Here is a 27,632-nt window from a genome sequence, read left to right on the forward strand (position 1 = left end):
TACAATAATCTTGTTACCAAAATCAGAAAACAGTAATTGAAAAAATGAAAAATACAGACTAATATCATGGTGAATATAGATTAAAAAAACTTCAAAAATAAAATACTAACACAACAAATCCAGCAATATATAAAGAACAATACATCAAGACCAATATTGATTTATTTCAAGGATACAAAGATGATTCAGCATTAGATAATGGGTTAACATGAATCATCACATTCACAAATTAAAGGGGAAAAATAATATAGTCTTATAAAAACCATTTAACAAAATTCAACACCCATTTATGAATAATATCTCTTAGCAAGCTAGGATTAGAAGGGAACTTCCTTTACCTATCAAGCAAATACAGTTAATAGATGCTATTATTCTTTTCTTTGAAGTTAGGAATAAGACAGAGTCCTACTATAGCTACTTCTGTTCAAAATCGTACAAAGTAGAAGAACTAAATAGAATAGGCCTTAAAAGGTCAAAACAGAGCTTCATGATTATATAGAAACTTTATAAAAACCAGTAGTCATTTAGAACCAATGGAAGAGTTCATCTAGTTTGTTAGATAAAAGATCGAGCTATATATATCAATTGCTATCCTATAAATCCAAAATATATTTTTTTAAAGAGAGTCAAATTTTGCAAGGTTTATTTTGTGTTTATTTTTTATTTTCTGACGTGGAGATTATATAAATTTAGCTCAATTTTCTGAACTTCCCTTGTTACATAAAAATGGATTTATTAAGTGTATAAATGATCATAACCTTCTACTAGAGGCTGGAGGGTCTACCCCTGCCCTCCGAAGTTTATAAGTCTTGAACACCCTGTAGAAACAAATAAAGATGCATAAGTTACAGAACAAAAATAATAGGCCAATATATAAATAAAAAGTAAGGTGCTTATACATTTATAATAGTGGGAAAACTATCCCATTTGTAATAGTGGGAGAACTATCCTGTTTTCTGTTTCCCACAAAAGCTTCCCAATTTTGTAAAAGTGGGAAAACAGGGTAAAGATAGTGACTAGGAAATTTGAAGAAGATCAGTAGAATATCCTTGTTCAGACTGGCCAAGGTGAAGTATGTAATTTTCTAGTAACCCTATGGACATTTCTTAAGGGAAGTGGTTTTATCAGAGCTGTTTATAGGATAAGATCAGCCTAAACTGTGGTTCGAATAGAAGGATAGTCCAGTCTGATATTGCTTTGTAAAAAACTGTTAGAAGTTGAGGCAGTTTTACCTTGACCTTTTTACATGCCACATTGAAAGAATTTTAGTGATTACCCTTTATATACCTAAATTCTGCCATTAACATTTTACTGTAGTTGCTTTATTACTTGTCTATCATCTAGTCTTTCAAACAACATAAAAAAAAAAAGACCAAAAAAACCCCAAAAACAACCTGTCAACATCAAGCCTTGTCAGGATGGGCAGCAGTCCTGCTGGTGGGAGTGTGGAGAATGATTTGTTTTTATATAGTAATAATACACTTCTGCTTATTACTATGACTTATAAACCACATCTAGTAATATACCCTTGAAAGGTATCTTATGCTTTTTGACCATGAGCCACAGTAAGAAATATACTTCACATTGTAATCCCACACGTGTGTGTGTCTGTCTCTATTTGGTTATGTATATATACATATATATGTATACACAGACATGCATATATATGTTTATAGAAATTACAAAATGTTTAGGAAACAATAATCCTAGCAATAAGGAAGGCATTCTGGTAGTTTCTGTTCCTTTTTGGGTATTTTGGCATGCTACTTATGACTATTTAAGTCAGTTACCCTCCTTTTAATTGGCTTTGACCTGCAAGTTAAAGAACATTGGCTTATAGAAAACCTTGCATATACATACAAAGAGAAATGTAAAAGAATGTTTTTTTATAATAGCTGCATTTTTTTAATAGCAACAAATGGAAGCAAAAAAATGCCCATAAACAGGATAGGTAAATTGTGGTATAATTATACAATAAAATATGGCACATCAGTAAAAATGAACCATAGCTATGTACATCAACATGGAGAAATGCCACAAACACAATGTTGAATGAGAAAACCAAGTTATATAAGAATATATATACATGATTCCATTTGTATGAATTTCAAAAACATGCTAAACTGGATAGAACAATATATTTAGATAAACATATGTGCAAAAGTATTTTTTTAAGTAAATGAGTGACTGATGTGTGCTGCAACATGGATGAATCCTATAAACATTATGCTAAGTAAAAGAAGACAGTCACAACGGACCACATGTTATGTGATTCCACATGAAATTTCAGAATATGCAAACTCAAAGAGACAAAAGTAGATTGTTGGTTGTATCGAGTTGGGATTGAAAGAAAATGTGGACTGCTGATGGGCATAAGATTTTTTGGGCAGGCTGATAAAAATGTTCTAAAGTTGATCATGATGGTGGTCATACAAATCTGTGAATATACTTTAAAATTTTTTAATTTTACAGTTTAAATGGATATGTTGTAGAGTATATAGGTTCTATCTCAATAAGGTAATTATAAAAATAAGTAAGGAAATGGTTTTAAGATTCAGGAAAAGAGTTTTTTGCAAACAAGAGGCTTGAGATCAAGACAAGGCACACAGTAGTTTTTGAAGATATAAGTAGTCTTTGATGATATAAGATACATAGCTACATATACATATCTACATCTCTATTATCTGTTATCTGGATTATAGATACGTAGGTGGGTTCTTACTGTCTACATTTTATGCCAGCAATATAAATTTTTATTTATTTAATACTTAATAGAAATTTATTTTTAATGGAAATAAGAATATATTTAAATATTCTTTAAATATCTCTGCCTTTAAGTTTAACACAATATATTGAAATTCTAGTATAAATCTTGATTAGGACCAGTTTTCACTGAAATATCCCATTTAAAAAACTATTCTTTATGTATTTAAATTTTGAAAAATATATTTTAGAATATAAAAGTTGCTGTTACATTCTCTGTAAGTCAGAATATACTCAAGGAACTCTAACCTGTCCATTTCACTATTGCAACCATCTGAATTCATATCTGTTATTCCAACATTCTCTTAACTGGTTTCTTTGCTTCCTGTTTTCCATCTGTCCAAAAAGTTTTTCACATCATAGCCCAGAGATATGTTTTTGAAACAAAAATAACAGCATATTATTCCTCTTTTCAAAACTTCAGTGAAATGTCATTTTCCTATGAATACAAACTGAATTCTTTAAGATTATTCTCCAGGACCTATATAAATTATTTCTGCTAACTGCCTTCTTAACAGCATTTCCCACTGTTTTGACTTGAGCTACTATAACAATTTACCATAGGTGGGGTGGCTTCTAAACAAACAGAAACTTACTTCACACAATTCTCAAATTCTGGAAGTTTGAGAGTAGAGTGCCAGCCTGGTTAGGTTATGGTGAGAGCCTCTTCTAGGATGTAGAATTCTGACCTTTTTTTCTCAGCCTTATGTGATGATGGGTCAAGAGCTCTATAGAGTCCCTTTGATAAAGATAATAATTCCATTTATGAGAGCTCTACCCTCATGACCTAATAAGCACATCCCAGGGCCCCCATCTCCTTATACCATCACACTGGGGTTAGGATTTTGACATATGAATTTTCTGGGGAATCCCAATTATTTACTCCATTCCACCCATCCATTCTCATTGTTACTACACACATCAGGTTCTCTTTCTAGCTTTTTGTCCTTCTTACATACCATTTCCTCTGCCTGAAATGTTCTTCCCAGTCTGCATCTGTAACACCTGTTTTTTAGGTACCGCCTTGGATTTTTCCTTCTTTCATCCCTAATCACTATTACCCTCTCTCACCTAAGACTGAAACACTCTTCCTGTCATTCACATAGCCTTTCACGTACCCATAGCACTTATTTAATAATCTTAACACTTACTGATATTTTTCTTTAAATCTGTAAACTCCCCTAGGGTAAGACTATTTACTTAATCTTGTGACCTATGGCCTAACACTGCCTTGCCTGTGCTAAGTACTCAAACAATACTTGCTGAATGAATAAATGGATTCATTCTGGTACCCATACTTTATGTATTTTGGAAGGTGTTTTAAGTAATAAAAATAACAAATTACTCCACAATTAACTTGAAAATAGGTTCAAGATTTTTATTCTTGTTTATTGTCTTTCTTTTTCTCCTTGGTAGCTCTACACTAGATGATATTTATAGAAGTTAATGACAGCTCAGTCTGTTAATGAGTCTAGTGTGCTAGCTGAGGTGACCTGATTTTTAAATATATTCCTTATTTTAAAAAATTAATTTTGTATTATCATTTAATATTGAATATATCTGGCTGTTCATGCCTTTTCTTATTTGATATGCTTGAAGAAGATAAAACAGAATAATCTTTCAAAGGAAATAAACAAAAATCCTTTTCTTGTTTCTGTTTTTTCATGTGGTGTTCATTTTATAAGTATGAGCTCAGGCAGATGTATCTCAACCTTTTGTTGAACAATGTGTTGCTATCCAGCTCTAGTGTTGAGAAAAATAATAATTTTATCTTCTATACCAGATGTAGAATTATTTAAAAATTAGAACAAAAGGGTAAGTAGTATCTGTCAAAGGTATTAGGAATTTATGTTTACCTATAAAAAGCTGGAAGGTAATACATAATAACTACCTCATGGGTGTTCTGAGTGTAATAGAAAATTACCAGTAAATTATATGACAGATAACAAGCACTAGTTAAATATTAGATGTTAAGTTACTTACAAGTCATTTTGATCTCTTTTCCACATCAATAATGGGAAAAGAAAAAGTCCGTTCTCATCCCCCTGTTTTCCCCCAAAGCAAAAAAAAAAGAGGAAAAAATGGTAGAAAAGAAAGTAGGATATCTCTAGAAAAAACAAGGCATTATATAAGGCACTGAAACAGATACGTCAAAGAACATAACGCAAAAATCTTCAACTTGTGTTTAGTGTTTTCTATTATCAGATTTTCTTCTTTTTTTTTTAAAGATTTTTATTTATTTATTTGACAGATCACAAGTAGGCACAGAGGCAGGCAGAGAGAGTGAGTCAGAGAAGCAGGCTCCCTGCTGAGCAGAGAGCCAGATGCAGGGCTCCATTCCAATACCCTGGGATCATGACCTGAGCCGAAGGCAGAGGCTTTAACCCACTGAGCCACCCAGGCACCCCTCTTTAGTCTTTATATATTATATCATTCCCTTTAGGTTTATCTTGACAATCAAGTGACAAAATGGCAATAAGTACATACCTATGAATAATTATATTGTGTAAATGGACTGAATGCTTCAATCAAAAGAACAGGATGGTTGAATGGATAAAAGGTAGACCTGTTTATATACTGCCTATAAGAGACTCTCATTTTGGACCTAAAGCCCATGCAGATTGAAAGTGAAGCGTTGGAAAAACATTTATCATGCAAATGGAAATGAAAAGAAAGCTGAGGTAGCAATATTTATGTCATATAAAATACACTTTTTAAAAAAATTTTTTATTTTTTATTAGCATATAATGTATTATTAGCCCCAGGGGTACAGGTCTGTGAATCACCAGGTTTACACACTTCACAGCACTCACCATAGCACATACCTTCCCCAATGTCCATAACCCAATCACCCTCTCCCTACCCTCTTTCCCCTGGCAACCTTCAGTTTGTTTTTTGAGATTAAGAGTCTCTTACAGTTTGTCTCCCTCTGATCCCATCTTGTTTCGTTTTTTCCTTCCCTACCCCTGAAACCCCACACACCCCCTACTTTGCCTCTCAATATCCCCATATCAAGGAGATCATAATGATGATTGTCTTTCTCTGATTGATTTATTTGACTCAGCATAATACCCTCTAGTTCCATCCACATCATCGCAAATGGCAAGATTTCTTTTCTTTGATGGCTGCATAGAATTCCCATATATATAGATGTAAATATATATCTACATCTATATATATATATCACAACTTCTTTATCCATTCATCCATTGATGGACGTCTAGGTTCTTTCCATAGTTTGGCTATTGTGGACACTGCTGCTATAAACATTCGGGTGCACGTATGCCTTTGGATCACTACATTTGTATTTTTAGGGTAAATACCCAGTAGTGTGATTGCTGGGTCATAGGGTGCCTGTATTTTCAACTTTTTTTGAGGAACCTCCATGCTGCTTTCCAAAGTGGCTGCACTAGCTTGCAACAGCGTAGGAAGATTCCCGTTCCTCTGCATCCTCGCCAGCATCTGTGGTTTTATGACTTGTTAACTTTATCCATTCTGGCTGTCGTGAGGTGGTATCTCATTGTGGTTTTGATTTGTATTTCCCTGATGCCAAGTGATATGGAGCACTTTTTCATGTGTCTGTTGGCCATTTGGATGTCTTTGCAGAAATGTCTGTTCATGTCCTCTGCCCGTTTCTTGATTGGATTATTTGTTCTTTGAGTATTGAGTTTGAGATGTTCTTTATAGATTTGGGATACTAGCCCTTTATCTGATATGTCATTTGCAAATATCTTCTCCCATTCTATCAGTTGTCTTTTGGTTTTGTTGACTGTTTACCTTGCTGTGCAAAAGATTTTGGTCTTGACAAAGTCCCAATTGTTCATTTTTACCCTTGCTTCCCTTGCCTTTGGCAATGTTTCTAGAAAGAAGTTGCTGCAGCTGAGGTCAAAGAGGTTGCTGCCTGTGTTCTTAAGGATTTTGATGGATTCCTGTCTCACATTGAGGTCTTTCATCCATTTGGAGTCTGTTTTTGTGTGTGGTGTAAGGAAATGGTCCAGTTTCATTTTACTGCATGTGGCCGTCCAAATTTTCCCAACACCAATTGTTGAAGAGACTGTCTTTTTTCCCATTGGATATTCTTTCCTGCTTTGTTGAAGATTAACTGACCAGATCAACTAGTCTTGTTTAGTTGACCAAGTCAACTAATCTTGTGGAGTTGAGGATCCATTGCTGGCTCTCTATCTCTTCCATTGATCTATGTGTCTGTTTTTGTGTCAGTATCATACTCTCTTGATGATTACAGGTTTGTGATAGAGATTGAAGTCTGGAATTGTGATGCCGCCAGCTTTGGTTTTCTTGTTCAACATTCCTCTGGCTATTCGGGGTCTTTTCTGGTTCCATATAAATTGTAGGATTATTTGTTCCATTTCTTTGAAAAAGTTATGGTATTTTGATATGGAATGCATTCAATGTGTAGACTGCTCTAGATAACATAGACATTTTCACAATATTTGTTCTCCAATCCATGAGCATGGAACCCTTTTTCCATTTCTTTGTGTCTTCCTCAATTTCTTTCATGTGTATTCTATAGTTTTCTGAAAACAGATTCTTTGAGCCTTTGGTTAGATTTATTCTTAGGTATCTTATGGTTTTGAGTGCAATTGTAAATGGGGTTGACTCCTTAATTTCTCTTTCTTCTGTCTCTTTGTTGGTGTATAAAAATTCAACTGACTTCTGTGCATTAGTTTTATATCCTGAGAGTTTACTGAATTCCTATATGGGTTCTAGCAGTTTTGGAGTGGACTCTTTTGGGTTTCCACATGAAGTATCATATCATCTGCAAAGAGTGAGAGTTTGACTTCTTTGCCAGTTTGACTTCTTCTTTGAGGCATCCTAGGACATCTAGTACTATCCTGAATAGCAGTGGTGAAGGTGGACAGCCCTGCCATGTTTTTGGGTTTTCTACATAAAGTATCATACCATTTGCAGAGAGTAATAGTTTAACTTCTTCCTTGCCAATTTGGATGCCTTTAATTTCTTTTTGTTGTCTGATAGCTGAGGCTAGGACTTCTAGTACTGTGATGAATAGCAGTGGTGATAATGGACATCCCTGCTGTGTTCCTGACCTTAGCGGAAAAGCTCTCAGTTTTTCTCCATTGAAAATGATATTCGTGGTGGGTTTTTCATAGATGGCTTTGATGATATTGAGTATGTACCCTCTATCCCTACACTATAAAGAGTTTTGATCAAGAAAGGATGCTCTACTTTGTCAAATGCTTTTTCAGCATCTATTGAGAGTATCATATGGTTCTTGTTCTTTCTTTTATTAATGTATTGTATCACATTGATTGATTTGTGGATGTTGAACCAACCTTGCAGCCCTGGAATAAATCCCACTTGGTCATGGTGAAAATCCTTTTAATGTACTGTTGGATCCTATTGGCTAGTATTTTAGTGAGAATTTTCACATCTGTGTTCATCAAAGATATTGGTCTGTAATTCTCTTTTTCAATGGGGTCTTTGTCTGGTTTTGGGATCAAGGCAATGCTGGCCTCATAAATGAGTTTGGAAGTTTTCCTTCCATTTCTATTTTTTGGAACAGTTTCAGGAGAATAGGAATTAATTATTCTTTAAATGCTTGGTAGAATTCCCCTAGGAAGCTGTCTGACCCTGGGCTCTTGTTTGTTAGGAGATTTTTGATGACTGCTTGAATCTCCTTACTGGTTATGGGTTTGTTCAGGTTTTCTATTTTTTCCTGGTTCAGTTGTGGTAGTTTATATGTCTCTAGGAATGCATCCATTTCTTTCAAATTATCAAATTATCAAATTTGCTGGTATATAATTGCTAATAATATGTTCTTATAATTATTTGTATTTCTTTGGTGTTGGTTGTGATCTCTCCTCTGTCACTCATGATTTTATTTATTTGGGTCCTTTCTCTTTTCTTTTTGATAAGTCTGGCCAGGGGATTATCAATGTTATTAATTCTTTCAAAGAACCAGCTCCTAATTTCACTGATTTCTGCTCTGATCTTTATTATTTCTCTTCTCCTGCTGGATTTAGGCTTTCTTTGCTGTTCTTTCTCCAGCTCCTTTAGGTGTAGGATTCGGTTGTGTATTTGAGACCTTTCTTGTTTCTTGAGAAAGGCTTGTATCACTATATATTTTCTGCTCAGGACTGCCTTTGCTGTGTCCCACAGATTTTGAACAGTTGTATTTTCATTATCATTTGTTTCCATAATTTTTGTCAATTCTTTAATTTCCTGGTTGACCTATTCATTCTTTAGTAGGATGCTCTTTAACCTCCATGTATTTGGGTTCTTTCCAACTCTCCTCTTATGATTGAGTTCTGGCTTCAGAGCATTGTGGTCTGAAAATATGCAGGGAATGATCCCAAGCTTTTGGTATTGGTTGAGACCTGATTTGTGACCCAGAATGTGATCTATTCTGGAGAATATTCCATGTGGACTATAGAAGAATATGTATTCTCTTCCTTTGGGATGGAATGTTCTGAATATATCTGTGATGTCCATCCGGTCATCTGTGTCATTTAAGGCCTTTATTTCCTTTGATCTTTTGCTTGGATGATCTGTCCATTTAAGTGAGAGGAGTATTAAAGTCACCTGCTATTATTTTATTATTATCAATGTGTTTCTTTGATTTTGTTATTAATTGGTTTATGTTATTGGCTGCTCCCATGTTAGAGATGTAGATATTTAAAATTGTTAGATCTTCTTGTTGGACAGACACTCTGAGTATGTTATAGTGTCCTTCATCTTCTCTTATTATAGTCTTTGGCTTAAAATCTAATTGATCTGATATAAGGATTGCCACCCCAGCTTTCTTTTGAAGTCCATTAGCATGGTAAATTGTTTTCCACCCCCTCACTTTACATCTGGAGGTATCTTTGGGCCTAAAATGAGTTTCTTGTAGACAGCATATTGATGGGGTTTGTTTCTTTCTTTGTTTGTTTGTTTAATCCATTCTGATACCCTGTGTCTTTTGATTTGGGCATTTTAGCCCATTTACATTCAGGGTAACTATTGAGATATATGAATGTAGTGCCACTGTATTGCCTGTAAGGTGACTGTTACTGTATATTGTCTCTGTTCCTTTCTAGTCTACTACTTTTAGTCTCTCTCTTTGCTTAGAGGACCTTTTTCAATGTTTCCTATAGAGCTGGTTTGGTGTTTATAAACTCTTTTAGTTTTTCTTTGTCCTGGAAGCTCTTTGTCTCTCCTTCTATTTTCAATAATAGCCTAGCTGGATATAGTATTCTTGGCTGCATGTTTTTCTCATTTAGTGCTCTGAATATATCATGCCAGTTCTTTCTGGCCTACCAGGTCTCTGTGGATAAGTCTGCTGCCAATCTAATATTCTTAGCATTGTATGTTACAGACATCTTGCTCCGGGCTGCTTTTGGGATTTTCTCTTTATCACTAAGACTTGTAAGTTTTCCTATTAGATGACAGGGTGTGGACCTCTTCTTATTGATTTTGGGGGGGGGAGGGGTTCTGAGCCTCCTGGATTTTGGTGCTTGTTCCCTTTACCATATTAGGGAAATTCTGTACAATAATTTGCTTCAACATACCTTCTGCCCCCCTCTCTCTTCTTCTGGAATCCCAGTTCTAATATTGTTTCATCTTATGGTATCATTTACCCCTTGAATTCTCCCCTCGTGGTCTATTAGTTGTTTATCTCTCTTTTGCTCAGTTTCTTTATTCTCTGCCATTTGGTTTTCTATATCACTAATTCTCTCTTCTGCCTCATTTATCCTAGCAGTAAGAGCCTCCTTTTTTTATTGCACCTTAATAGTTTGATTAGATTAAGGTTAAGATTAAGATTGATCAACCTTAATAGCTTGATTAGATTTTAGTTATTTTATTTCTCCAGAAGGGGCTTTTATTTATCCAGACAGCATTTCTCTAATATCTTCTATGCCTTTTTTGAGCCCAGCTAGAACCTTGAGAATCATCATTCTGAACTCTAGATCTGACATATTATCAACGTCCATATTGATTAGCTCCCTAGCCTTCGGTACTGCCTCTTGTTCTTTTTCTGTGGTGAGTTTTTCTGCCTTGTCATTTTATCCAGATAAGAATATATGAAAAGAAAATAAAATACTAGAAGGGTGGCAAAGACCTCAGAAAAATGTGTGGTAACCAAATCAGAAGAGTCCCCAAATTGTGGGGAGAAGAAAGGTGGCAAAAAGAAGTTCAAAAAAAATTTTAAAAAGAAAAAGTAAAAAGAAAATATGTGTATTGGATTGGTGAATAGAAGGGAGACAACCACTTTATTTGGGGAGTATTTTGGTCTCTTAGAAGAAACTACTTCCCAAAATTTCAAAGAAAGAAATACATATATGCGTGCACACACACACACACACACACACACACACACACAAGCATAAACATGATGAAGGGATGGAATATGACTGTAAAGATGAAAAACTTTTTTTAAATTCTGAAAAGGGTGTTAATAAGATAAGTTGGTTAGGAAAAGAAAGGGGAGAATTTGCTCAGGCTGGAGACTAGCACAAACCCTGTGCTAGATTTAGTGTATATTTTGATCTCTTAGAAGAAATTGTATCCCAAAATTTTTTAGAAGGAAAAACCACAAAAGATAATGTTAGATACAATGAAGGATAAAATATGACTATAGTAATAAAGGTTCAAAAAGATTTTTTTAAAGAAAGATATTGTTAAGATAAACTAGTTAGAAAATGTTAAAAGAGCAAAGAGTAAAAGTTTAAAAATATGAGAATAAGAAAAAAATAAAATTTAAAAAATTTAATTAACTTCGCAAGACTAAAGAATCATGGGGAGAAAGCCATGAATTCCATGCTTTGCTTTCCCCTCCTCTGGAATTTCACTGTTCTCCTTGATCAATGAGCTTGGTCTTGGCTGGATTTCTCGCTGATCTTCTGGGGGAGGGGCCTGTTGTAGTGATTCTCAAGTGTCTTTGCACTGCCCTTGCCAGGGATTGAGCTAGGTAATCTGATTCAGTTCACTCTCTGGAGCTTTTGTTCCCTGAACACTTTCCATAGAGCTCTGGAGGACAGGAATGAAAATGGCGGCCTCCTGATCTCTGGCCCAGAGGAGCCAAGAGCTTGGGGCCCCACTCCTCAGTGTGCCCTTGGAGAAAAGCACTCAGTCACTCTTGTCTCCCTAGTCTCCAGCTGCACTCCAAGCTCACCCAGCCTGTGACAAAGTGTTTCTGCCTCTAGCACATAGCCCTGTTTGGAGTCTCCAAGCCCAATAGATCCTTGCCGCTCTTCCAGGGGGGTCTCCCTGGATCTGACACTTGTGGGTTCCCTGTTCAAAGAGCAATGGTCTGACTGTGCCACAGATCACAGTTTAAGGTAACACCAAGCTGAGAACTCACTCCTCTGCTCCTCTCTGTAGCCAGCTTCCCCTCTCTAATACCTGTGAGCTCTGGTCTACTCAGACACCCCCGATCCTTCTGTAACCCTGTCCCCACAAGGGCCCCACACCCGCTTAGCCTCTAGAGCAATGTCCCTCAGCGGAGCAGACCTCTAAAAGTTCTGATTTTGTGCTCTGTTGCTCCACCACTTATTGGGACCCAGCCCCTCTTCCCATGGCCTATCTTCCTGTTGCTTCAGATTCACTTCTCCACAGGCCCTACCTTTCAGAAAGTGGTCAATTTTCTGTTTCTAGAATTGCTGCTCTTCTTCTCTTTGATCTCCTGCTGGATTTGTAGGTGTTCAGAATGGTCTGGTAACTATCTAGCTGAACTCCTGCTACCTGATGTCATCTCAGCCTGCCACTCCTCTGCCATCTAGACTCCTCCCAAAATACACTTTAAAACAAAGACTGTAATAGCGGTCAAAGGACACTACGTAATCACAAAGTGAACAATCCAACAAGATACAAGAATTGTAAATAATTATACACCCAATGTGGAAACACGTAAATACATAAAGCAACTATAAATAGACATAAGAAAAGAAATTGATAATACAATAATACTGGGGGATTTTAACACCCTACTTACATTTATGAATAAATCATCTAGACAGAAAAATCAACAAGGAAATGGTGGTTTTGAATGACACAGTAGACCAGATGGATATAATAGATGTATTCAAAACTTCCCATCAAGAAAACAGAAGAATACACATTCTTTTCAGGTGCACATGGAACATTGTCCAGAATAGATCACATATTAGGCCACCGAACAGGTCTCAAAAAAAAAAAAAAAAAATACCATGTATCTTATCTGACCACAATAATATGAAACTAGAAATCTATCACAAGAAAAAAATTGGAAAGAACACGTGGAGGTTAAATAGCATGCTATTTTTTTAAAGGTTTTATTTATTTGATTGAGATCACAAGTTGGCAGAGAGGCAGGCAGAGAGAGAGAGGAAGATAAGCACGCTCCCTGCTGAGCAGAGCACCCGATGCAGGGCTCAATCCCAGGACCTGGGATCATGACCTGAGCTGAAGGCAGAGGCTTTAACCCACTGAGCCACCTAGATTCCCCCAATAGCATGCTATTAAACAATGAATGCATCAACTAAGAAATCAGACAGAATCAGAAAATATATAGAGACAAATGAAAATGAAAACACAATATCTTTGGGATGCAGCAAAAGCTATTCTAAGAGGTAAGATTACAACAATACCGAATGCAATACTTTGCAGTCCCTATCAAAATAACACCAGCATTTTTCACAGAACTGGAACAAACAATTATAAAATTTGTATGGCACCAGAAAAGATTCCAAATAGCCATAATAATGTTGAAAAAGAAAACCGAAATTGGAGGCATTTCAATTCCAGACTTCAAGCAGTATTACAAAGCTGTAATCATCAAGACAGTGTGGTATTTGCACAAACATAGACACATAGATCAATGGAATAGAATAGAGAACCCAGAAATGGATGCTCAAATCTATGGTCAACTAATCTTAAATTAGGAGAGAATATCCAATGGAAAAAGAAGGCAGTCTCTTCAACAGATGGTATTTGGAAAACTAGACAGCCACATACAGAAGAATGAAACTGGACCACTTTCTTACACTGTATTAAAAAATAAATTCAAAATGGATGAGAGACCTAAATATGAAACAAGAATCTATCAAAACCCTAGAGGAGAACACAGGCAGCTCTTGAACTTGGCCACAGCATTTCTAAAGGCAAGGGGAGCAAAAGCAAAAAGGAACTATTGGGACTTCATCAGGAAAAAAAGCTTGTGCACAGCAAAGGAAACAATCAACACAATAAAGGCAACCTACAGAATGGCAGAAAATATTTGCAAATAACAAATCCGATAAAGGGCTAGTATCCAAAATCTATAAAGAACTTCTCAAACTCAACACCCAAAAAACAAAAACTCCAGTCAAGAAATGGACAAAGACATGAACAGACATTTCTGCAGAGAAGACATCGAAATGGCTAACTGACACATGAAAAAATGCTGAACATCACTCATCATCAGGGAAATACAAATCAAAACCATAGTGAGATACCACCTCACACTAATCAGAATAGCTAAAATTACCAACTCAGGAAACAACAGATATTGTTGAGGATGTGGAGAAAGAGGAATCCTCTTACACTGTTGATGGAATGCAAACTGGTGCAGCCACTTTGGAAGACAGCATGGAGGTTCCTTAGAAAGTTTAAAATAGAGCTACCCTGTGACCCAACAACTGCACCATGAGGTATTTATCCAAAGGATAGTGAAATAGTGATTTGAAGTTGCACATGCACCCCACTGTTTATAGCAGCAATGTCCACAATAGGCAAAATATAAGAAGAACCTAGATGTCCATCAAATGAATGAATAAAGAAGATGTAGTATAGGAGCTCCTGGATAGCAGTTCGTTAAGCATCCAACTCTTGGTTTTGGCTCAGGTTATGATCTCAGGGCTGTGAAATAATAAAGATTAGAACATGAGAGACTGTGGACTCTGAGGAACTAACTGAGGGTTTTGGAGAGAGGTTGGAGGTTGGGTGAGCCTGGTGGTGGATATTGTGGAGGTCACATATTGCATGGTGCACTGGGTGTGGTGCATAAACAGTGAATTCTGGAACACTGAAAAGAGATTTTAAAATAAATAAAAATTCAAAAGATTAGAGCAGAAGTAAAAGAAATAGAAACAAAACAAACAAACAACAAAAACACAATAAAACAGTTGAATAAAACCAGGAACTGGTTCTTTTGGAAAAAATCAACAAAATCAATAAACTTTAGCCAGACTGCTCAAATGAGAAAGAGAGAGAGGACTCAAATAAATAAAATTAGAAATGAAAGAGGAGAAATAGCAAAGCAATACCACAGAAACACAAAGGATAATAAGGGCATATTATGAAAAAGCATTTGCCAGCAAATTGGATAACCCTGAAGAAACTGATAAATTCCTAGAAACATGTAATTTCCCAAAATTGAATCAGGAAGTACAAAATTTAAACAGACAAAGTACTAGCAGTGAAATTGAATCAGTAATCAATAAACTCCCAACAAACAAAAGTCCAAGACTAGACAGCTTCCCAGGCGAATTCTTCCAAACACTTAAAGAAGAGTTAATATCTACTCTTCTCAAACTATTCCAAAACTTAGAGGAAGGAAACTTCTAAATTTATTCTATAATGCAAGCATCACCCTAATACCAAAACCAGACAAGGAAAACTACAGGCCAGTATCTCTGGTGAACAAAGAGGCAAAAATCCTTACCAAAATATTAGGAAACCAAACCCAACAATTTTAAAAAATCATTTGCCTTAATAAAGTGGGATTTATTCCAGTATACAAGAGTGATTCAGTATTCTCAAATCAATCTACATGATACGTCACATTAGGGGAGAAAGGATAAAAACCATATAATCATCTCAAAAGGTGTAGAAAAAGTGTTTGACAAAATACAACATCTATTCATGGAAAAACTTTCAAGTATAGTTAGAGGGAACTTACCTCAAAATGATAAAGATGATATATGAAAACCCACAGATAAAATCATACTCGATGGTAAAAAACTGAGAGCTTTTCTTCTAAGATCAGGAACAAGACAAGCATGTCCACTCTTAACACTTTTAATCAACCTAGTATTGGAAGTCCTAGCCATAGCAATTACACACACACAGACACACAGACACAGACACACACACACACACACACACACACACAGAAAATGAAATACATCCGAATTGGTAAGGAAAAAAATAAAACTTTCACTATTTGCAGATGTCATGATATTTTATATAGAAAATCCTAAAGACTCCACCAAAAACAAAAACTTGCTGGAACTGATGAATGAATTCAGTAGAGATGCATGATGCAACATTTATATACAAAACACTTTTGGATTTCTATACACTAACAATGAAGTAGCAGAAAGAAATTAAGAGAACAGTTCTATTTACAACTGCACCAAAAAGAGTAAAATACCTAAAAATAAACCTAACCAAAGAGTTGAAAGATCTTGTACTTGGTAAACTGTAAAACGTTGATGAAAGAAATTGAAGATGACAACATATTTCCCACTTGTGGGTTGGAAGAACCAATAGCATTTAAATGTGTATACTACCCAACACAATCTCAGATTTAAAGCAATCCCATTAAAGTACTAGCAACATTTTTTCACAAAACTGCAACAAATAATCATGTAATCTGTATAAAATCACAAAAGACCCTGAATAGCCAAAGCCATCTTGAGAAAGAACAAAACAATCCCAGATTTCAAAATATACTATGGACTCTAGCAATCAAAACAGTATGGTACCGGGACAAAAATAGACACAATGGAACAGAACAGAGAGCCCAGAAATAAACCCATGCTTTTATGGTCAATTAGTGTGTGACAAAGGAGGCAAGAATATACAATGGGTAAAGGATGTTTTCTTCACTGAATGGTGTTTGGGGAACTGAATAGCTACATGGAAGAGAATGAAACTGGACCAATTTCTTACATGATCCAAAAGAATAAACAAAATAGATTAAAGGCCTCATGTCAGACCTGAAACCATAACATTCCTAGATGAAAACATAGGCAGTAATCTCTTTGATATCAGCTGTAGAAACATTTTTCTAGATATGTCTCTTTTGACAAGGGAGACAAAAGCAAAATTAAACTGTTGGGGACTACACCAAAATAAAAATCTTTTGGAAAACATTAACAAAACTGAAGGACAACATACTGAATGCAAGAAGATATTTGCAAATTACATATCTGATAAAGGTTAGTATCCAAAATATATAAAGAAGTTATACAGTTGAACACCAAGAAAAAAAATAAAGCCCTACTAATTCAATTAAAAATGGACAGAGGACATGAACATTTTTTCAAAGAAAACAGATTGACAACAGACACACAAAAGGATACTCATCAACGTGATCAGGGAAATGCAAATCAAAACCACAATGAGATACCACCTCACTACTCTCAGAATGGCTAAAATCAAAAACACAAGAATTAACAAATGTTGGTGAGGATATAGAGAAAAATGTACCCTTGTGCACTGTTGGTAGGAATGGAAGCTGGTGCAACCAATATGGAAAAGAATATGGAAGTTCCTCAAAAACTTAAAAATAGAATTATCATATGACCCATTAATTTTCAGTACTAGGTATTTGCCCAGAGAAAATGAAAACACTAATTCAAAGAGATATATGTACCCCTATGTTTACTGCAGCATCATTTATAATTTAAAACTGTAATGCAAGTGTCCAGCCTTAGATGAATGAATAAAGTAGACATGGTATGTGTGTATAGTGGAATACTAGAGCCATAAAAAGAAATCTTAAAAAAAGAAAAAAATGAAATCATATCATTTGAAACAACATGAGTGGATCTAGAGTGTAAAATCCTATGTGAAATATCTCAGAGAAAGACAAATACCATATGATTTCAGTCGTATGTGGACTTTATGAAACAAAACAAGCAAAAAAGAAAAATTAAAATAGACTCTTAAATAAAGAGAATAAAGAAGTGGGTGGGAAGATGGATGCAATAGGAGAAAGTGATTTAAGATTATGCTTATCATGATGAGCACTGAGAAATGAATAGACTTGTTGAATCATTGTATTGTACACATGAAACTAATGTAACACTGTACGTTAACTACACTGGAATTGAAATTAACAACTTTAAAAAAAGGTCTAGAGCTTTACAGTGAATTTATGACCTTAACTATCTAACTCCAAGTTACTTTTTAAGTGAAAATTGGCCTGGTGCTTATTAATTATCCAGTTTGTTCTAGGCATTGTATAACACATTTCAAGAATTATATTAATCCTTAAAATAACTTACGTTTTGAAAACTAGGAATTAGACTCAGTATCTAAGCCAGTATTACATTAATAGTAAAGAGTAGTACCAAAATTCAAGCACACTATCACAGTAGTGTTTAAGCATTGGAACAGAATCAACTAGAGAGCTTCATGAGTGCTGTATCTCATCCCCATAGTTTCTGATATAGTGAGGAGAGGGAAGGAGTAGTATGAGAGGATTTACATGTCTAAGAAATTACCAAATGATGTATATATTGCTAGTGCAGAGACTACACTTTGGAAATTACTAATTTATCAAACTCCACATCTTTCCACTAGTATCTCTTACCTCACATTACTCTTCTAAGTACACTATGCTCTCACTAGATGAAAGACTTAATATAACCAAAATGAACTTGGTTCGTTTGTGTCTCTGTGCTTTGCCTTGTATTTCTTCTCCATCTAAACTATCCTCTTTTTCTTGCCCTACCCCCATTTTGTCCTACTTGTTCAAATATTTTCCTTTATAAAATCACTTCAATGCTACATCTCCCAGGAACACTTACCTCATACCCTCACCTAAAAGCTACTTCTTTTCTTTCATACTTATGGTACTTTGAGCCAATTTGTGCTATCACCTACTATCTTATGGTTATTTGTTTATATGCTTCAATGTTTTGTATTACATTTGCAATCTCCCTAAGGAAGTGAGATGCATTTATCCCAGAATATTTAGTGCAAGTCCTTAGTTGTGTAATAAATACTGAAATATACTAAGACTGTAATACTTGTATTTTTGAAAATTATTAAAGGGGCGCCTGGGTGGCTCAGTGGGTTAAGCCTCTGCCTTTGGCTCAGGTCATGATCTCAGGGTCCTGGGATCAAGTTCCGCATTGGGCTCTCTGCTCAGCGGGGAGCCTGCTTACCCCTCTCTCTCTGCCTACTTCTCTGCCTATTTGTGATCTCTCTCTGTGTGTCAAATAAATTTAAAAATCTAAAAAAAAATTATTAAATGAGATAGTGTTTATAAAATTACTGTATTAAACAAAAGGAGTTATGTAAAGTATTTTCTTTTTGTCATGACACTGGACAGTCTATAGATGAAAAACTCTCTCTCAAAAATAATTTTTAAACATTCAAAAATTCAAAAATTTTTGGCGCCAATTTAAAAGCCCAATCTAATTTTTTTGGCAAAATAAAAGTCCAAATAGATTAATCAAAAATAACAGTTATTATTTCTTATGTGTATAATAAAGCTTTTAATTATATCACATACACACATAACACACAGAGAAAAATAATAATCTAGATATAACTATTATGTATACACATACAATACTGATTGAAGTTTATATGCATACTTTTATTAGCACTACTATTTAGGGTGTGACCATAGAGCAGATGAAGTGTTTTTAGAGACATAATAGGTTGGGCTTGTTTTCAAAAAAGTTAGAATAAAATTAACTGAATTTGTATTTGCCAATACTCTTGTGGTGGAGAGTATTAACACTTGGAACATTCTTAGAACCATTCTTGGGAAATAGAGTTACATTCTTGAAAATTAAATTCCAAGTTCCATTTATAACTTGATAAATTATAAATATATTGACGTCCAACAGAAATTAATGAGATGGAGACAAATCATAAGGACTCTTAACTAGGGAGTATAAAATGATTTACCTGATAAAATAGATCAAAATCATGGTTATAAAGATGATCAGCAAGGTCAGGAGAACAATGTCCAAACAAAGTAAGAATATAAGAAACAACAAAGAATATAGGAAACTACCACACAGAAATCACATAGCTGAAGAATACATAACTGAACCAAAGCAATCAGTAATGGGATTTAACAATACTAGATGAAGAAGAAAAAAACAGCACACTTGAAGACAGGACAATTGGAATTTATTTAGTCAGGAAAGAAATAAAAGTTGAAGATAGTTTGAGACTTATGGGACAGTATCAATCAGACTAATATTCATAATGTAAGAATCCCAAAAGGAGAAAATGGAGAAGAAACAGCAGAAAACTTATTTGAAAAATAATGGCTGAAAATGTCCCTAACCTGAGGAAGGAAATAGACATCCAGACCCAAGAGTTCCAAATTAAATGAATTTAGAGACCTACGCAAAGGCACATTATAATTAAATTGTCAAAAGTTAAAAATAACAAGTGAAAAAAAAACTTTGTATATACAGGGAACCTTATAAGATACAAGTAGATTTTTCAGCAGAAACTTTGCAGGCCTAAAAGGGGAGACACAAAATATCCAAGTGCTAAAGAAAAACAAAACAAAACAAAACAAAAAAACTCTGCCAAACAAGACTCCTTTATCCAAGAAAGTTGTTCTTCAGAATTGGAGGGAGAAAGAGTTTTCTATATAAGCAAAAGCTAAAGAGTTCAGCACTACTAGACTGGCCTTATAAGAAATGTTAAAGGGACTTCTTTCAGCTGGAACAAAAGGGTGATAATTAATAACAGAAAAACAAATGAAAGTGAATCTCACTTGTGAAAGTGAATATATGATTGAAATTAAAAAGCCTAATGTTGTAATCATGGGTTGATCCCTTTTATATCTAATGTGCAGGTTAAATGACAAAAGTATTAAAAATAACGGAGTGTAGTAACTTGTTAATTGATAAGCAACTTAAAGAGATATAAATTGTAGCACCAAAAACACAAGATGGTGGAAGGGGTAAAAATATAGAACTTTAGAATGTGTTCAAACTTAAGTTGTTGTCAACTTAAAATCAGCTGTTATAGTTTTGTTTTATGTAAGTTTTGTGGTAACCCCAAAGCAAAAACCTATAGAAGGCACACAAAAAAATAAAGAGAAAGGAATGCATACCCACCACTACAGAAAGCCATCAAATCACAAAGGAAGGGAGCAAGAGAAAAATCAAAGGTATTATAAAACAGCCAGAAAAAAAACTTACAAAATTATAGTAAGTCTACTCTTCTTAATAATTTCTTTAAATATAAATGGACTAAATTCTTCCAATCAAAACAAGGTGGTTGAATGGAGTAATAAAAACAAGACCCCACACTTCAGATATAAGGACACAGATTGAAAATGAAGGAAGGGAAAAAATACTTTCCAATATAAAATGAAAGTTGGGTTAACTATGCTTATATCAGACAAAATAGATTTCAATAAGAGGGTTGTAATGAGACAAAAGAAGATCATTGTATCATAATAAAGGGGTTAATCCAACAAGAGGATATAACATTTGTTAATACTTATGCACTAAACATAGGAGCAGATAAATATATAAAGCAAATATTAACATATCTGAAGGGAAGAATAGAAATAAAATAATAATGGGAGACTTCAGTACCCCACTTTCATCAATGAATAGGTCATCCAAACAGAAAATTGGTAAGGAAACATTGAACTTAAATGATACTTTACACCAAATGGACTTAGAAGACACTTATAGAACCTTCCTTTCAAAAGCTGCAGAATACACATTCTTCTCAAACACACTTAGTGCATTCTCCATGATAAATATCTTGACCTATCATGATAGATCATATATTAGCCCACAACACAAATTTTAATAAATTTAACTAGATTGAAATCCTATCAAGCATCTTTTCTATCCATAAAGGTATGAAACTAGAAATCAATTACAAGAAGAAAACTGGAAAAATCATGAATATATGGAAAGTCAACAACATGCTGCTGAAAAACCATTGGGTAAAAGAAGAAATCAAAAGCATAATCAAGAAATATCATGGGAGAAATGAAAATGGAAATATAGCATACTAAAACTTATGAGATGAAGCAAAAGCAATCTAAGAGGGACGTTCATAGCATTAAATGCCTACAACTTTAGGCCGTAACTAAACTTTATACCTCAAGGAACTAAAATGAACATTAAACCCATAGTTATTAGAAGGAAGAAGGTAAAGAACAGAGCAAAAATAAAGGAAAAAGAGATTAAAAATACAACAGAAAAAAAAACAAAGATATTAAGAACTGATACTTTGAGAAGATTTTAAAAAATAGATTCACCAAAGAAAAATGAAAAGAGCACTCAGCTAAATAAAATCATTTGTACAAGAGGAAACAGAACTGATGCTACAGAAATACAAAAGTCATAAGAGACTATTGTGATCAATTGTGTGCCAACAAATTAGACAACCTACCAGACATGGATAAATTTCTAGAAACATACAACCTACCATGACTTTATCTTGAAATAGAAAATCTGAGCAAACCAATTACTAGTAGGGAAACTGAATCAATAATTTGTAACCTCTCAGCAAGTCAATGACCATATGACTTCACTATTGAATTTTATGAAACAATTAAAGAAGAATTAATGCCAATCCTTCTCAGACTCTTTCAAAAAATAGAAGAGGAGGGAACACTTCCAAACTCATTTTATAAGAACAGCATTACCCTGATACCAAAACCAGAGAAGAAAAGAAAAATACAAGTCAGTATCCCTAATACTGATAGAGGAACCATCAACGAAATATTAGCAAACCGAGTACAACAGTACATAAAAGGACCATGATGAAGTGGGATTTTTTCCAGGGTGCAATGATGGTTTAACAACTACAGATCAGGGTGCCTGCATGGCTCAGTGAGTTAAAGCCTCTGCCTTCAGCTCAGGTCATGGTCTCGGGGTCCTGGAATAGAGCCCCACATCAGGCTCTGGGCTCAGCAGGGGGCCTGCTTCCCCCTCTCTCTCTGCCTGCCTCTCTGTCTACTTGTGATCTCTCTCTCTCTCTCTGTCAAATAAATAAATAATCTTTTTAAAAAATTCACAGATCAATTGATGTGATAAATATTAACAAAATAAAGGATAAAAATTATTATATAATCCTCTCAACAGATGCAGAAAAAGCATTTGACAAAATTTAATATCCATTCATTATGAAAATTCTCAACAACATGGATATAGAAGGAATGTACCTAAATATAATAATATATCACAAACCCACAGCTAACATCATACTCAATGGTGAAAAACTGAAAGCCATCTAAGATCAGGAACAAAACAAGGAAGCCTACTCTCACCACTTTTACTCAAGATAGTACTAGAGGTCCTAACCAGAGCAATTAGGTAAGAAAAAATAAATAAATAAAAGTCACCCAAATCAGAAAAGAAATAAAACTGCCTATTTGCAGATATCATGCTATTATATATAATAAATCCTAAAGACTTCATCAAAAGAAATGTTAGAACTAAGAAATTAGTAAAGTTATAGGATACAAATCAGTATTTAAAAATCAGTTGCATTTCTATACACCAATTATGAACTATCAGAGAAATTAGGAAAATAATCCCATTTATAATTGCATCAAAAAATACCAAAGAATAAAATTAACCAAGGAAGTGAAAATCCTATCCACTGAAAACTGCAAGATATTGATGAAAAAAATTAAAGACACAAATAAATAGGAAGATATTTCATGGTCATGGATTGAAATAATTAATATTATTAAAGTGTCCATATTTCCCAAAGCAATCTGCATATTCAGTACAATTCCTTTCAAAATTCCAGTGGCATTTTTTTTATGGAAATAGATCAATCATTCCTAATAGAAACACAGAAGACCCCACATATTCAAAGCATTTTGAGAAAGATGAACAAAGCTGGAGGCATCACACTTCCTGATAAAACTATATTAAAAGGGTATAATAATCAAAGCAATATGGTATTGGCATATAAACAGACACACAGATCAGTGGAACAAAATAGAGTACCCATAAGTAAACCCATGCATATGTATATGCATGGTCAATTAATTCATGATAAAGGAGCCAAGAAGATATAATGGGGAAAGGATAGTGTCTTCAATAAATGCCAGGGAAACTGGACAGTTACATGAAAAAGTATGAAATAGGACCACTACCTTAAACCATACATAAAAACCAACTCAATATAGATTGAGTTGTAATATAATTATCCTACATTATAACATAATGTAAGACCTGGACCCATAAAGCGTTTAGAATAAAACATAGTGGATAAGCTTGTAGACATCAGTACTGGTAGCGCTTTTCTGCATTTGGCTCCAAAAACAAAGATAAATGGGACTATGTCAATCTGAAAACCTGTGCAACAAAGGAAGCCATCAACAAAATGAAAAGGCAACCTATGAAATGGAAGAAAATACTCACAAATTATATATCTAATAAGTTAATATCCAAAATATATGAAGAACCCCTACCACTCAGTAGAAAAAAAAATCCAATTAAAAAATAGACAAAATATCTGAATAGACATTTTTCCAAGTAAGGCATCAAAATGGCCAACAGGTATGTGAAAAGATGCTAAATATCACTAGTCATCAGGTAAATGGAAATCAAAACTGCAATGGGGTACCACTTTACATCTGTTAGAATGACTATTATCAAAAAGATGAGATAACAAGAAGATACATAGAAAAGGGAATCCTTGTGTACTGTTAGGGAATGTAAATCGGTTAAGTCACCATGGAAAAGAGTATGGGAGTTGCTCAAAAAATTAAAAATAGAACTACCATATGATCCAGCATTTCCATCTGTGCATCTATCCAGAAGAAATGAAATCACTGTCTTGAAAATATATGAGTACCCCTGTGTTTATTGTGGCATTATTTATAATAACCAACACATGGAACAACCTATGTCTCTCTATGAATGGATAAAGAAACTATGGTATGTATGTGCAATGGAATATTACTGAACCATAAAAATGAAGGAAATCCTGCCGCTTGCACCAAACATATATGGGACCTGAGTATATTATGTTAAATGAAATAAAGCAGACAGAGAAGGTCAAATACTTTATTATCTCACATCTGTGTGGAATCTAAAAATAACCAAACTCATAAATACAGAAAATAGATTAGTGGCAGGCATTGCAGAGTAGGTGAAATGGGAGATGGTGGTCAAAAACACAAACTTCCACTTACAAGTTAAATAAATCTTAGGGATATAATGTCAGCATGTTGACAATAATTAATAGTAAGGAAGTAAAGTAATGAATAAGTAGGTTATGTATTATACTGCTGTATTGTATATTGAAAGTTTCTAAGAAAGTAGATTGCAGGAGTTCCTCACAAGAAAAAAAATTAGTCACTGTGTAGTGATGAATGTTAACTAAACTTATTATGGTAATCCTTTCACAATATATTCACATATTACATCATTTTTGTACACTAAAACTAATACACTATTATTTTTCAATTGTTTCTCTATTAAAAAGAATATGGAAATTTTAAAATAAATAGCTATTGACTCTTTGTGAATAGAACACAAGAAAAAAATAAAATATGACAATTTTATGTTATTTCAGAAAGTTAAAGTAGTTAAAGAATAAAATCATTCCTAGGAAAAAGTTTTGGGAAAAGGTTCTTACACAACTTTTAAAATCTTAGTCAAAAATTTTAGAAATAGACTAATCTCTTTGTTTTCAGATGATGAAAATGAGATGTTACCAGGTAAAAGAACATAGCCAATTATTGGTAGAGTATGATTCCAACTCTTATACGAAATCTACGCCTTCAGCTCTTGACTCCTGTCCATCCAGTGCTTTTCTACTGTTTTATGTTTCTTATTTAACCACTTGGTTTAAAAGTAGCTTGGAAATTTTCAGTGATCCCTGAAAGACCTTTCTTCTTTTACTTGTCCATGTTCTTCAATGGCTCTTTCAGCAGCTAAGCTCTCCAAACTCTTCCCACCGCCATTCATTTGTGAGAAACTTTATTTTACTTTTAAATTTACATCCTTTTCTGAGAAGCAAGAGCTCAAATGTAAGTCTCACTCAACTCTTGATTGCTTTTTGTGTTAGACTTTGAACATAAATGTGACTATGCTACACATTTTTAATACATTTATCTCATTGAAATCTTAGAACTATATGAGACATGAAGAAGCTAAATTTGAGAAAGAAGATGTTTTGGCCATTATTTCTTTAAATTGGCTAATTTATTCTTATTTCATGTTCAGTACATTTTTCCAATCTACCACACCAACCATTATTGTAAAAACCTCAGCCAGAATGCCCAATTTGTATAGCAATTGGTGAATCTCTAGTTGTAACAATTTTTTTAAATTTTATTTTATTTTTTCACTGTCCCAAGATTCATTGTTTATGCACCACAGCCAGTGCTCCATGCTATACCTGCCCTCCTTAATACCCGCCACCAGGCTAACCCAACCCCCTGCCCCCCTCCCCTAGTTGTAACAATTTTATTCTAAAACAGTTGTTCGCATGTAAGTACAATGATTGATCTTTGTTGTTGAGTGTATTTAAACCAACCATTCATTGCAATTTAGTATTCATCCATTCTCTTTCCTTTCAGGCCTGTATGTGGAATCAGAGGGAAAACTCTCATAATTAACCTGCCAGGTAGCAAGAAAGGATCTCAGGTAAGCAAACTTGAGATTTATATGATTTGGTGTAAAGTTTTACCAACTATGAGAGTTAGTCAACCAAAATGTTAGAGGACTCCATGAGACTGCCCTCACTAGTGTCTGACACCAGTTGCAATTTAGTGCATTCCCAAAAACCACCCTCAGTTTCAGTAATTCACCGGAAAGACTCACGGAACTCACCAAAGGATATTAAGCTGACAGTTATGCTTTATGACACAGAATGGATACAGATTAAAGTTAACTAAGATTGGAAGAGAGGTAAATGCATTACTCTCTTGGCATCAGTGTATAACAGTTCAGGGAGTATTGCCAATCAGGAAAGCTCCAATCCTTCAGTGTTCAGAATTTTTGCTGGGGCTCATCACATGCTGCCCATAAGGCTGGCCTTTAGTCTCTAACCCTGTCCAAAGGTTAGGCTCTTTCCTAGTCCCCAACACTTTCCAGAAGCAAAACAGACACCAAAATGCCCAATGCCCTCATCATAAATCACATTGTTACACTGTCTGATAGACCAAGTTGCCAGGCAACAAAGACATTCCTATCACATCCAGTAAATGAAAGCAAAGGCCAAACTCTCTGGGGTAAGGTTAATTTTTCATTACATAAGTTATCTCCTGGCTTTGGCCAAAGATCTCTCATAGAAAAAATGATTGTATTTGTCTGGCTGGGCATCTATATTTACTACAGCATTTATGTTACAGATATAACACCAGTATCAGCGTGAATATATCTAAGATTTAGAGGATTCAGTGTGGGATAGGGATAAATTTGAGAAATAGGTAATTTATCCTTTAAAACCATTATACATATTTCATATTTTTATACTAATATACTAATTTTTTACCTTAATCTACTATTTTTATCCTATGATACAATTCCACAGAACTATTTACCACAGACATTAGCTGTCTTGTTTAGGCCATTTTCCATTGGTATGGTATTGGTATTCCCAATATATATAATCATCAATATCAGTATTATAATCTTACTAGCAATGACAGTATTGTAACATTTCACAGTAGAATTGTGGATATAACCTGAAATATGAGTGAAAAGGTAACTGGCACACTATTAGAGTCCTACATAGACATTAACAGTTAGCCTACTCTATCATTATATCATGTGATCAAAATGTCTCCCAGAGGTATGCTATTCAGGCTTATGGGCTTGTCAGGTTCCCAAAGTAGGAATAGTCTCACCAACATATGACTTTAACCTTTCTGGCATCTGTTACAACTGAGCTAAGAAACAATATCCTCTCTTGTTCTAAGGATTTTGAGACACCAATATAGTTGATCTCCCTCGTTACATAAC

At 34.5% G+C, this 27,632-nt stretch overlaps 1 protein-coding gene across 17 annotated transcripts in view; it reads left to right on the top strand.

Moving 5' to 3' along the window:
• GPHN (gephyrin) overlaps positions 1-27,632 on the top strand; it is a 637,714-nt gene that overhangs the window by 378,399 nt on the left and 231,683 nt on the right. For all 17 annotated transcript variants that reach the window (XM_059373410.1, XM_059373413.1, XM_059373412.1 and 14 more), the window contains one exon: positions 26,246-26,312. In XM_059373410.1, the coding sequence (XP_059229393.1) occupies positions 26,246-26,312 (67 nt within the window). The remainder of the gene's footprint in view (positions 1-26,245; positions 26,313-27,632) is intronic.

The sequence above is a fragment of the Mustela nigripes genome, chromosome 13 (assembly GCF_022355385.1).
Source record: "Mustela nigripes isolate SB6536 chromosome 13, MUSNIG.SB6536, whole genome shotgun sequence".
Taxonomy (NCBI): domain Eukaryota; kingdom Metazoa; phylum Chordata; class Mammalia; order Carnivora; family Mustelidae; genus Mustela; species Mustela nigripes.